At 34.5% G+C, this 14,710-nt stretch overlaps 1 protein-coding gene across 2 annotated transcripts in view; it reads right to left on the reverse strand.

The window, feature by feature from the left end:
* LOC100313697 (p63-like transcription factor) overlaps positions 1–14,710 on the reverse strand; it is a 61,670-nt gene that overhangs the window by 14,473 nt on the left and 32,487 nt on the right. For both annotated transcript variants that reach the window (XM_085508258.1, XM_085508259.1), the window contains exons 2-3: positions 4,396–4,589; positions 2,807–2,936 (exon numbers count right to left, since the gene is read on the reverse strand). In XM_085508258.1, the coding sequence (XP_085364384.1) occupies positions 2,807–2,936; positions 4,396–4,571 (306 nt within the window). In that variant the 5' untranslated portion in view covers positions 4,572–4,589. The remainder of the gene's footprint in view (positions 1–2,806; positions 2,937–4,395; positions 4,590–14,710) is intronic.

Consider the following 14,710-nt stretch of genomic DNA (forward strand, 5'->3'; position numbering starts at 1 on the left):
TCTGGATGCCTGGCAAATAATTCTAACTGCAAAAACACTAGTCACTCATTATACACAAATGAGACGTGTTGTTTCTTGTTTTTGGCATTCAAAAAGTTGTTTTATTCAAGTTGCCAGTAAAATTGGCGGGAAAGGGACAAAACGTTAGTTTGGGGTAAAACATGAAAACTTTATCGAACTCTGGCGATACGCACTCATAAAGCAGGACATGCCACTTCATTGGTAGGAGTGCAGGGTGGTAAACAGAGGGGCAGGTCAAAGGTTGCCACTTCAAACAGTGGTGTATTTGCACATTACAGTAACAAAGGAACACGCCTGAAAGTCACGAGTGTGTGAATAAAGAAACTGACAATGGAAGAGAATGGTCCAAAGAAATCTTTAGTCCCTTCCATTATTTTGTCACCTATTCACTGAATGGAATGCTCCAAAGGGGAGTTGCAGTAGGCTTCCGTTGACAAGTCTATACCTGTCTCAGTTTGCCCTATTTTAATCTCTGCTTTATCACCCCGGCAATTATATTCAATCAAACTACTGACAACAATGCACACATATACACACCGAGAAAGACAAACAGAATAACTTCTAGGGGAAATTTATCTCAATGCAAATGTGCCATACAGTTCCAGAATAGACCCCACAGTATGGGTATGGTCTACGACTGAACTGAAAACATTTTAAACAAAACCCCATACAACAAATATAACCTGACATTATGCAACCAAACAGGTGCTACACACAACTAATTTTTACCAGATCTGTTCTAAAGTTAAGTGAATACATCAGAATTTAATAATTATTTTTAGAAAAAATGCTCAAGTAAAAAAAATAATATTAAGACTGAATTCATGCTAAACAAATTTTAAGCACACTCTCCAAAAAAACCCCGAAGACTTTCTTATTGAATTGCAGCCGGGTCAACAGGCAAAGAACAATGTAGCAAAGCTGGTACTGAAGTGACCCTATTATGTCTGCAGTCCCTTACCATTGTGTAGATCTGCAACCATGGTGGTAATAAGAGAACTGAGCTAACAATGACACCGGCAATAAAATTGATAAAAGAGACCCACACTCCAACAGGTGATTTTGTAATACATTTTAACACACCCTCTGACCACCCCCTCTCGAACCACTAATGGTAACAGTAACGGTTTTAAAACGTGATAGACTGTTCAATCACGAAGACAGGCAAGTCAAGTTGGAAGATAGGGGTCACCAAAATATGTACGAAAAGATTAAGGAAGGTCAATGTAACCATAACAAGAAAACGGCAGATGACAAAAATGATAAAATTAATTGATTATTAACACATTCTCAACACATGGCATAAATACACATATTCTAACACTTGTACTTTGACAAAAACGCACCCAATCATATTTCCATACCTCGTTTCTTGAAGCCTAACAGGTGACTGAGCTCATTCACAGAAATACAATTTACTAATATAACGACTTGAAAACTTGTAATGAACATGAAAATTCTTGGTGCGACACAGATGTGTTTGTTTAATTGTTCCGTGGGATGACCCCAGGTATTTAGTTTGGTTACCGATATGTGTGCGTTACACAATGCAAATTAGTAACAGTTAAGAGTTTTGCAAGTCTGGACAAATTCTGAAGGAACTTGCAAAAACAGCTCTCTGAGTAAAGTGAAGTCATTCAACTATGAAAAACACTTCCATTGATCAGAATAATTCTAAGAAGCATATACACCCAGAGTTATTATCATAAACATATATCACCTGCCTTGACACGCCATCCAGTTGCCATTTCTGCATTATTATCTACTGTAAGTTGCTTTAGACAATTTTTTGCAAATTTTGCGAGTCAGTGAGATCAGCAAAATATACTGTAGAATACTTTATTTTTGCTTGGAATTTATTTGCTATTTTCCTAAATTTCACATTAAACTCATCAAAAATCAGTGAAAATAAATTCCATACAAAATACCCAAAAAGCCTTTTCAGCGAAAATTAATTCCAGCAAAAAATAAAGTATTCCACAGTACTCTGGAGACCCTCAACAAAAAGCATCAGTGACTTTTATTAAATTTTTTATTCACGAATGCCATAAAATCGTTAAAGGGGCACCTTCCAGTTAAGCCTAATTTCACAACAAATTTACTTTCAGGATTAAAATAACAATGGATAACAAAAGATAGATTAACATTGTAAACAACATAAACAATAGTGTCCCATGATTCTTTGGTGCAATCCATAGGATTGAGCGGTTCCCCTTTAAATTGCTAACATTCTCAGCAGTGAAAATTAAACGATATTGTTCAAAAAAAATTGAATTTTCTGTCATTTGAAAAACACACAATTTTATCACCAGATCACAGGCCTGATTAAGGCAGATATACAAACATAAAACGGAACAAACAAAGATTTACAAACAAAACATTTAATTCAAGGATAAAAACAAACACAAATATTTTTATAACAATCATGAATACACAGAGGAGGTTTTGATGTGAACTGGATAGAGAATAAAACCGCCCATCCCAATTGATGGTGTACCTGTTATTTTTGGCTTATCATCCCCTTTTACAAGTCTCAAAAATTTTGAAATCAATTTTGTCAACTTTGGGTTACAAACAAACACATTCAACTCTCATCTCCAGCAACCTGTTAGCATTTTGAGATGCCACTGTGTGAGGTGCTTCTCCTTGGTGCACAGAAATCATCATACAGCCACTTTGAACCATTGGTGTCCAAAAACTCATGCTGAATCCACATAACCTCTGAGACCACTCTACATAATTCAGGCAGTAGTGTACAGGAACCGTTTTTATCCGATATACTTACTGTGCCCTCAGGTCCAATCTGATATCGCTCCACCTCCATCTCAATACGGTTTTCATGTATGTCCAAATCAGCGACACCAGTTTCGGAAAAACTGAAATCTAGAGGCTGCGTCACAATCTGTGTCAGATTTCTGAAAAACAAAATTTACAAAAAAAACTCAGAAAAGAAACACAAGATGTGAAATCAACTTTTTTGCATGCCAGTTGGGTGGAAAAAAGATTAAAACAGAGAAAGTCAGAGGTTTCCAGTTGACTTATAGAGTATGACCCAATCTTTGTGAGGCATATCTTCAAATAAGAAGACTTGTTAACTCATCCTGCAAAATGGAAACCTCTGATGTATATTTTAACCCAAGAGAAAGGAAAGTACACCTGTAACCTTACGCAAGCGCAATTAATTATAAAGTGAGGTTTTAGGGGGAGTTAGTAGAAGTACTTACCCATGCCTTGGAGGGTAATCTCTGGCATAATAACTTAAACACAAGAAAACAAATAACTGGACTTTAGAAACCACTATAAATTATGGAATTTTGCTATATCAACAATTCCGTTGATGATATTAGCATTTTTTTTCTTTTCAATATATTCATATTTTTCCTATTATTGTCACAGTTATTGGAGTATAAGAAAACAAGACTAATGGAATTTATCAATTATGGATAATCCTACGAGGATAGATTATATGAAGCTTAACTACTTTTACACTTTCACTTTTAAATATATTGCTTCCCTTTTCAAATTTATGTTAATAAATTAGAACATAATTTGACTTAGATGCAGGTTTCAACAAAAATCTTTAAAAAAAAAAAGATCGAAAGTTAGGACATACGCAAGCAAGTCCAAGACACATTCTCTCAAGCTTGTCACCAGAGGGCGCTGTAAGAAACTTACTTAAGGGGGCATGGCTGATATTGTTAAATGATAGAGAAAGACGTGTGAAAACATTCAGAAGTTTGTTGTTAGTTGTAGAAATCTTTCATTGAGATGAAGAAAAAAAATACACCGACTGTAGAGTAAAACCCAAACCCTAAAAACTAACATCTCACATTTGCCATCAATCAACAAGACATAATATCTAGTTGAGATTCCATGAATTATGACAGTATACTAGTACTCAAGTCTTTCAAAACAAAAAAGCAATGATTACTTAGTATATTCTCCTGACATTTGTTTGATTAACACTATCCTAATTAGCATATAATGCACATCTATTTGTTTTAAGGCTCCAGAATTTTCCAAGATTGATTCAGTTCTTCTGATGTCAGCACGAAAAGGATGCAAGAGTTTTTAACCAGTTAAAATGTTTTTTAGCTTGTTCACAAAACAAAGAAAGTGAAAATAAAAAAAATTGTCGGTAAAGAGACACAAAATACATGTTTCCATCCTTTGATTAGGCTTCGAAGCATGCGTTTTCAGAACCATGATAGCGCTTTTCCAGTTAAAGCACCAGTCATTACATGCAGCACATTACTAATTTAACGCATGTTATGTTATATGATAATCATATTGAACATGACATGTTATGACGACAGAAGCTTTAACTTTTCTTCAGATAAAACATGCAATTTTTTTTTTACCCAAAGTACTCACCCATTGTCAGTTATATCGCCTAATGTGGTCCATAGTTGATTAAAAGTTTCTTGACTTAGTGGTTGACTTTGTGAAAGTCTGTCGGACCCCTGTGAAATACTGCGATCGAAACTCTTATCATGCAAAAGACTACTACCAGAGGGTGGGGTCATACACTCAGCCTCTTCTTGCGACATTCTGACTTGTACCAAAACCTTCAAAATAAACAATAACAGAATTCATATAAATTAGTGTTGTTCAGATGAACTCAGAGAATGGTGTGACATCTAAGCTAACAAAAAGACTAAAAAATCATGGTTTTCTAAAATCACCACATTCAAACTTAACTTTTTTCTCTCTAATTTTGTATGTCTGAAATGTTCTTCACACAAAAATTTCAATTTTTGGATGAAATTTATTCTAGTTCTACAATCAAATTTAATGTTCACTTGTTGTACTGGAAACCAAACACATAGTTTACAAGTATACAACAGATTCTATGCAACTACTTTTCTTTTCTTTTTTTCATCAGTCTGTTCATTAATCTGAACTGCTCAACAATTTGACTTTTTTTATTTTTAATATGAAAATATAATAAAAACCCACAGGCTGTCAAACATGCTGATACATGTCTCTCCATTTTAAAGTTAATAGCTCGGAAACAATTAAGCTTTCATATTTGGCTATTATAGGAAAACAATTAGACGGCAAAACACAGGAAACAAAATGTGCACCATTTGATATGAATATAAATCTAAAGGCTGTAAAAACCCATGAGTAAAAGGACAGGAGAACAATGCACAATAATAAGTAAATTATGTCTACAAATATGCATACATTAATAGAAAGTCTTTTTTAATGCAAGTTACAAACAAATGGCAAAAACTTCGCCTGGTCGCTTCAGGACTCTCATTATTCAGAAATAAACAATGTGCTGTAATTATTGGATACAAAGTAGGAACATAAACTAAAATAAAATAAATATAATATAAAAAATATATATAAATAGGAAACAAATTAAATTAATACATATTGGATTTAGAAATCAACTATGAATTAAGTCTCAAACTTTTAAATGCAGGGATTGCAGGTTGGTTAGGATTAGTAACATACAAGCTACATCAAAGAAAGCATAGAAAGAACTCCCGTGTGCTGAGAGTATTGGAGACACATTCAAAATTGATTCAAAATTACTTGAACTTGAGATGTTGATGAAAACGCAGAAAACTAAATATGCAAATTAGGTAACTAACATGAACAGATTTAAGTGTAAAACTAATAAGGTCTGCACAATGTAACAAGTTTCATTGAAATGTGATTAGAACCAAAATAATATTAATTATTATGCTAATTAGAGAATTAATATGAACAGATTTTAACCCCAAATTAATCAGGCTGTCTATTGTCCTACCAAGTTTTATTCAAATGTGATGATCAATACTTGAGATATCAATTAGGCGATTAAGAAGCACAAATATTGACCAAAAACTTGTATGGTGTATAGTCCTAGGTTCATTGAAATGTGATGGGTACTCTTTAAAAGTTTCATTGAAATCCAATGAGTGGCTTTTAGACATCAGTGCAACAGCCATAGAACAGCAAAAAATTAATTAATTATGCAAATTAGGTAATTAATAGGCACAATTATTTATCCCAAAATTAATCAGGTCTCTGCAGTCCTAGAGTATCTATGTAACAAGTCTCAATGAAATGTAATGATTAGTACTTGAGATATCAGGTGAAAAGCTGAAAATTAACTAATTATGCTAATAAGGTAATTAATATGCACAAATATTTACCCAAAAACTAATTAGGTCTCTGCACAGTCCTCAAGTAACTATGTACCAAGTTTCATTGAAACATGATCATTACTACTTGAAATATCAAAAGCTGAAAATTAATTATGCAAATTAGGTAATTAATATGTACTGATATTACCCTAAAAACTATCAGGTCTGTGCAGTGTCATATGACATCTATGTCCCAAGTTTTATAGACATTTTATGATTAGTACTTGAGATATCAGTGGAAAAGCCGAAAATTGATTAATCATTATGTAAATTAGGTAATTAATAATATTAACAGATTTTTACCCAAAAATAATCAAATCTGCGCATTAGTTCAGAGCATCCATGTGCAAAGTTTCATTGAAATCCAATGAGTGGTTCTTCAAAAATCAGTGAAACAGTCATGGAACAGCTTGAAATCAGTTAATTATCATTCAAATTAGATAATTAATATTCATAGATTTTTACCCAAAACTAATCAAATCTGCGCACTAGTTCAGAGCATCCATGTGCCAAGTTTCATCAAAATCCAATGAGTGGTTCTTCAGATATCAGTGGAACAGTCTTGGAACAGCTAAAAATCAGCTAATTATCATGCAAATTAGGTAATTAATATTCATAGATTTTTACCAAAACATAATCAACTCTGTGCATCATCCCAGAGCATCTATGTACCAAGTTTCACGAAAATTTGATTAGTGGTTCTTGAGATAACGGTGGAACAAAAAAAGTGACATACAGACATACAGACATACAGACAGGGTAACTGCAAAGACTCCCTTTTGTGCTTCGCACACAGGAGTCAAAAATACTGCTTCAAGGAAGGACAACCTAGCACAGTTTGGTCCTTTGACTGACCATTTGAAGGTTGACGGGAAAAATCATGAATTAAGAACTTCAGTCTTGCATATTTTGACAATTATTTCACCAGAATTGGATTTAATGCTACAAGGAAACCACAAAATCTCATGAAGACCCCCTCCCCTTTCCTCTTATATGCTATTTATTTGATGAAAACTTCTCAGCAGTACATGACATTAGTGTGATTGTTTTCAAATTTCCAAGATTCCCCCAAAGCCATGTTCACCCTTGATATAATATACAGCAATACAATACTAAGTTTGAAAGGAAGGATACAGATCGACAGGTCAGGGTGGGAAGAGGAGAAGTATGGTAATGAGCTACAATCCATGTATGGCAATGTTATGCATGAGTGCCTCCATTCTGTTCTTTCAATAACCAGACTATTATCCTTGCGGATGATTAAAGGCATCCATTCAACAGTTTACTATGTTTAAATAGACTCCTCATCTCTGGTAATACTGTGGTGAGGGAAAACCACAACATTATTAGTATTGCAGAAACAGCTGAAAAAAGGAGTAAAATGATAACACATTGCCAATACTAGGGAACATTCAGCTTGTGAAACAAGTTTTCTTTGTGGATGGAAATGACAATTATAGAAGTTCATTGAAGAATAAAAAACATTTCTGCATCAAAAATAACCATGAAGTTCACGCAAATGATGAAAGGTTCAGAGCACAGACATGTTTAAACAATGAACAAAAACACTGATGAAGTTCACATAATAAAAACAGACTTTCTGTACGCTGGTACAAGATTGTCATCCTACCTCAGATAAATTGCATGGAGGATACATCCTAAAATTCAGAGCAGGGAGGTTTAGATGCTTCAAGCAGAGGAATCTCACAAAAACTACCACATTGCCAGATGTGATGGAAGTTTAAATACCCTACAACAATACACTTCGGTACAATGGTTAGGCTTCCTGTACGTGTGCAGCTTCCATTGTCAGAATGCTAAACCCATGGCTAACAAAGCATAACTTAAGATTCATTCATTTGGTTTTCCCTATACTTCCTGTGTCACTATTCTAGCGAGTAAAATATGTAGATCATCCAATAATTGATATTCAACTAATGACTTCATTTCTACGCTTTTGGAAACGTCAAGAGTGAACTTCCAAAGCTGTATCAGTTAAATATGTATGCACATATTCCGTAGACATACTGGGTTGATCAGACGGGAGGAGAAGCAACATCAAGATATTTTTAATCAAAAGATTTTTTAAATAAAATTTTCAGAATTCAATATAAAATGCAACAACATCAGGTAACTGGGACTAAAACAGGTTCTAATTCTAAGGAAAAGATGCTGACCAATTTCAGGCATGATAAAATGTTGTCTCTATAGTTACCAATGCAAAAACGAAGATGAAATAATCATTTACACATTTTTAAGATGAAATAATCATTTACACAATTTTTTTATATTTCAAAATGTTTCCCAAGGGGACAGCTGTTTTTGATTTTTAATTTGTATCGCAAAAGCATGGGCTTACATGATACAAAGTATGAAGACTTTTGCAAGACTAGTTTTTAGTTGTGTTCGGTTCACTTAGATACACCTGGAAGGGCATGCGACTTGGGAAATTCATCCTCACAAGAGTCTTGATTCATCAGATCACAAAAACTCGGACCATCAGAATTGATGAAATGAACCACTAATGCATTTGGCCCAAAATAAATATTCAGGTTTTTTGTAATAATGAGCAAGATTAAAAACATGCAGATAATTTTTTTGTTTGTCAGAAAAAATGAAAGAAAAGTTTTCACACAAAAAAAAGACAAAGCACAAATAACAATTTTAGAAACAAAAATGGTCCTTCCATGCATCTATTTTAAACAAGCAGCCTGTCGGCTGAGATAGCTCCGCTGTTAGCAATGCACATTTCAATTAAAGAACAAAAGTTAGGGTTAGAAAATGAAAAATATGTATAGTATCAAAGCGATCAGACTTGCTGTTTTCAACAAGAATTCAAAAATATCACTTTTCACCAAAAATGACAAAAATATTCATCAAAATTAGTTAATTGAAGATATCACCACGAAATGAACAAATCTGAGAAAGGTCCACGTGTAGTACCTATATGTATAATATCAAAGCAATTGGAAGTCAAAAGTGAAGTTAAAAAAGTAAAACTTTGACACGGACGGTGGACGCCGATGGACAATTACTCGTATGATAAGCTCCGCTAGACAAAATCCACAGAGGAGCTAAAAATAAATGGACCAGAAACATTTTGAGTATTTGGACTCCTATAACAATGTGAGTGCTTGGAAACAGCAAGCCATTCTTCCATCACCTTAATCCCTTCACCCTCCTCAAAACAAAAAAAAATGAGTGGGTGTGTGAAATAGACTGACCGCATGACCCATAGAATATGGTAATGATATTAAACATGGACTTTTTTTGAACCAGGCTTTACAGTACATTCATCTAAATTGTACAGTAGAAGAACACAAAGCAGTGAAGCAAACAAAACGTCACATCACCTTTAAAATCCACAAGGCGCACGAAAACAAATACATCCGTAAATAAACAAAAAATCAAAACAAGGTAGAAAAGTGAAAGTGAAATTAGGAAACAAACATCTAGACTGCAGAAAGACATCAAATTTGTTAATGAGATTGATAAATTTTACTATAGGAATCTATCCCCTATAAGAATCCCAAGGTCTGTTCCCTGTCAAGTTATTCAATGATAAACATCTGAAAGACAAATTAATAACTGATGTACTTGTTAATAGGTAATTATTGCAGCCTAATTAGCATACAAAATAAACAACTAAATGTAATCCTTCACTGAATGTTCAGGATAGTGTGAGAAAACAGATTAGTTGTCTTTCCATGTCATGGTGCTTTTATGATTGTATTAATGCATAGGAATGAATATCTTGAAATGACTAAAGATATCTACATCCTTGGCTACTGCCAGAATGACAAGGAGACTCCAACATCACATCACCAGCATATAAATACATTGAGACATTATATTAATATTAAATTTCAAATGCAGTGAAACCACAAAAAATTCACCAGCTTCCACAAGCAATGGAAGTAACAGCCAAATTGCCCCTGCAAATAATCATAAAATTGACCACATCTTACACATCAGAGAAAAACCATACGGTAAATTAGGTAAAGACCACCTGTTGACTGGTATGTAAATATTATTTCCATCAAAGAAAACAAATTTCAAACAATCAATCCATGCAAGTTGAGCTAATTATTACATCAAGTCACATTCATGCATTGGACTTTTCAGCTGTACTAACTACTTTGATTGTAAACTGATGATAAACGAACAGATGGAAAACAATTCAACAAAGACACGAACGAGTACTCAAGCGATTCTGCATCCGTCGTGGGGACAATATAACAAAACATTCAGCATAAAGAAAGTCCACACGAGTTTTAGACAATGCCACAACAGCACATGCATCTTAATTATAATGAACTACAGACTAATTTCAAGATCAGAAAATGATGTCTGAGTGGCCCGAAAGACCCATAAAGTAGATTTCATTTTTCATTTTGTTGATTTCATGCATACATACACGTCCTGAGGCTACGCTTTAAAAAGTTCAAGAACAAATGCAATTTCAAGTTAAAAGCACTCAATTCTCATACTCTTTTGCCAATCTACTTTAACTTTGCCAAGTGTCAGATGTCCACAGAATCACACACAAGTACAAGACAATACAAAAGTCCCTTTAAATCGCATTAATAACATCAAATTATTTGCTTAACAATAGAGAGTCCGGAACCATTTAATACTCACAGTGGTGGACTCCTGAAATACAAAGGGTCTTAGTACTTCCGAAAAGCTTCCGGAAGATTTGTTGACATTTTTTTTTTCTTAGAAGAATGACAAATATGATTGGTCATTTCACTTTATCCTGGAAAAAAATAACCTGAGGTCTCTACTGGGATGAATAGATATTTTTATCTGACATAGAGGGGGAGGGCATACTTTTCTATGGATATAAAAAAAAAAAAAAACATTCTAACGATACTCAATGTAGAACTTCCTGATTAACCCCAGCACTACAGACAATGTTAAATGATCTATTATTTCCAGTGTAACAGGTTATTAAAAATTTAAACTGCTGTAAAATACTTTATTTTGACTGGAAATTAATTTTTGCTTCAATAACTTTTTGGGTGTTATGTGCAACCATTTTGTTCACTCATTTTTTACGAGCTGAATGTAAAATATATTAAGAAAGATATATTTGCTGGATTTAATTTTCACTGAATCATTTCTTCAGCGAAAATAAATTCCAAGCAGAAATATAAAGTATTTTACAGTTTACATTCATACCGACCAACTGACACAGTATGCTTAAAATCCATTGGGCAATCCGGGACTGTCAATATTTATCGAAACAACACATTGTGGTATATGCAAATTGTCAACATCCACCAGAAAAAAGTCCCCTCAAGGTAAATACAACCTACTGCAAGAAATTCCTCAAAACTAGAAACTACAAGAAGGAAGGGTGATAAACTGCTTGCTTTCTGGTAAGGATGCCAAGTTGAACAGAAATACAGGGCAGGCTTAGTAGCATAAAACGTAGCGTTCATGCAAAGCACAGCTCCTTAGCCTAGGCTAAGAAAACTTGCTTAAATGCTTAGCATGGGCAAAGAAACGTTAAGTTCAGATTAAATCTGACCAGTTTTTAAGACCCGGTTCATATCCTTAGCACTGGCAAACAAAGTGTGCACGAACGCTTTGCTCGGGATAAGTGCCAACAATGCAATTGTATTCAATTTTCAATTCGAAAATCAATATTTACTATAATTACATTCCTAACTATTCATTTCAGTATGCCATTTCTGACAAGACGAGCAATGCAAACACATATGATATTGTTCTTGAGAAAAACTGAGGATGAGGCTCTGTGGTACTACACATAGCACAGATCTGCACCAGAACTTGAAAACAGATCAGACTTAAGGATGCTGTACACGTTTTTGGTATTGATTTTCTAAACTGATATTTTCATATAAAATATTTACTGAACAACACAAAGCTATATATTGATGGAAAGCTTATTTCACACTGGATATGAAATCGACAAGATAGTGTGTGTATGGATGTGTATAGTCACGTGATCTCTGTGTAAACACAGAAAGCCATTTTCGGTAAAAAAATAATTAAACCAATGAATAAACAAATTTAGTGGAACATTGGCAACCAAACAGTTTTTCAGACGACGCTCACCACCATTCCGTGTTAATTGAGATATATATCTACATGATAGTTGGAGAAGAAATAATAATTTAGCTATCTTGAAAAAACAATGCGATCTGCTTCTTTCCGGTATTCAGAAATTAGAATGTAATTTCGAAACAAATAGGAAAATAGAAAAATTCCAGCGCGGCTTGAGAGGGAACATATCGAAGAGTGTCTGTGCGAAAAATTAGTATAATGCGTCCACTAAAAGTCGAGATCAAAGGCCTGCAGTTGCCGTGAATCGCTGTTTTGTTTAACTGAGAAAATGGCAAAAACAACTTAGCAGCAACGTATCGTTGGCTAACTCTAAATCACTTTGTCCCATCATGGATCAAAACAAACTCATAATGAATAGTCATGATATCTGTCTGTCATAATCATGCAGATGTGTGGATATGCGTGGTCGCAATTGGTTATAAAGTACGAAATTATGCTCCCCAGGGATTGCGTTAACGCGGAATTCCGCGTCCGGGAAGCATAGTTTTTCTGTGGGACGCATGAATTTTTCAACTGGTGAATCCCTGGGACGCATTCGGTGAGCACACGTCTCGGTCGTATTATGATAGGTCTAAAGGCATTGTGTGCGTTTGCGATGCCATTGTCCCGCAATACAAAGTTCATAGAGCTTGTAAATTCACCTAAAATACTGTGCCATTGTCTTCAAAAACACCTATTAGCATCTACATTTCACAATGGAAAGTGTAAAGTCCCGTCTGAAGTACGGCGAGACAGTCAATACTGAGACAAGTAGAAAGCACTGTGACCTGCTAATTTAACCGCCTAAAACTTACAATGTCACCCAGGGTAATTTTTCTCCAAAAAAATCACTTTAACGAACCTGGTACGTGAAATACACTTTTTTTCCTAATTTTATTGGTAACGAAATTATATTCTAAACAAAGTAAAAACGATCACAACTGCCGAGCAACAAATTATCACGGTTGCGCAATCCAGTCATGCTGCGTTTCACAATTGTTGTTGATTATTACTCAGTAGTGATTATAATAACGTTCAAACAAAAATTTGTTGAATTGTTATGAAATGCAAATAAAATTCAACTTCGTTTCGTCGTAAGCAAATAATTCCGGAAGCAAATTAACGCTCGATGCTGTAGAGTATCCGCCATGTTCCTTGTCTTGCATGGTTGACCTAATAGGTCAAATCTCTAATTAACCAATAAAAATGCTGGATGACGCCAACGTGTTCAAATTACCATAGCTCATTTAAATATGTTAATGTTATTGAACGCAACGCGGAAGAGATTTGCCGATGTTGTAGTACGATCATTTGGCTGGGAATTTTACGGGAAAGCGGCATGATTTTTTTTTTCAAATCAAAAAATAGTTGTTTTCAAAAGATAAACTGAGCATTTGAAGACTAATTTAACATCGTTTACAGTGACAACAACTCGAACCGAAACGAAGTTTGCGCACTCACGCTAGTCACAAAAAACATACTCTTGAATAAAAACTTAAACTCTATTTTAGGAGTCAGGAAAAATTGAAATGTCCGAAAAATGACGCCAAAATATTTAAATAACAAATATTAAATAAAATCTGCCGAAAAATCGCCGATTTCTTGGTCCCATTTTATTTTTTTTAAAAACCCAAACTGCCCAGAGGCGAATTTACTGCATAATCTGGTACTAGTACTAGTATGTACAAATTTTGGGTGTATTGTTTTCTGGGGACAATATTAATCGAAACAATGAACTATTTAATTATATAACACAAGTGACTATGGGAGAAAAACAAATCACTTTTCTAGAAGCCATGGATCGATTCGTTATTTGCAAGATCGCCTCCCCGGCAGGTTCCATGTTGCCATGCCTTTTCTTGTCAGAATCGTATTAAGTCTAAGTTAAGTCTGACACCATCTCATTTATCTTGGCTTATGAAGAACTTGAAGGTAAACCCAGTAATGATTTAAAATTTTTTACAAGCAGCATTACATTTTAATAACAGTAAAAATAGAAGAAAACCATGTAAATAATGCAGATTGCTGACATGTAAAGGGTGGAATGAACATGTAAATAAAGTACAATATAAATGTGATTAATGCCTGTTTATGTTTATTGTTAATAGTTCGTGCAAAAAACTATTTTAGAAAAATAAAGTGCGGTAGCGGCAGGGACCCCACATATGTTTAAGGGACCCACACATTTTATAAGGGGTGGGTCCCAGGGACTCCACATTATCGACCACTAATGCAACCCCTGATGCTCCCAATTCCAATAGGAAACATCGTTTCACGGAGTGACAAAGCCGCGCCAAAATGACGTCATGATTTACATATTCATTAATACGTTGTGGGAGGAGACACTCCTTTTCTGGAAGACTCATTACCATACATTGCCCTCCATGGTCATGGTCATTCTCTTGCTCAGCTGCTGAACCAATAACCGTGGCTGAACGCACCACCAGAGTCAACTACATGTAGTTTTCTTT

Source organism: Saccoglossus kowalevskii, chromosome 15, assembly GCF_978046115.1.
Source record: "Saccoglossus kowalevskii chromosome 15, keSacKowa6.1, whole genome shotgun sequence".
In the NCBI taxonomy this organism is placed as follows: domain Eukaryota; kingdom Metazoa; phylum Hemichordata; class Enteropneusta; family Harrimaniidae; genus Saccoglossus; species Saccoglossus kowalevskii.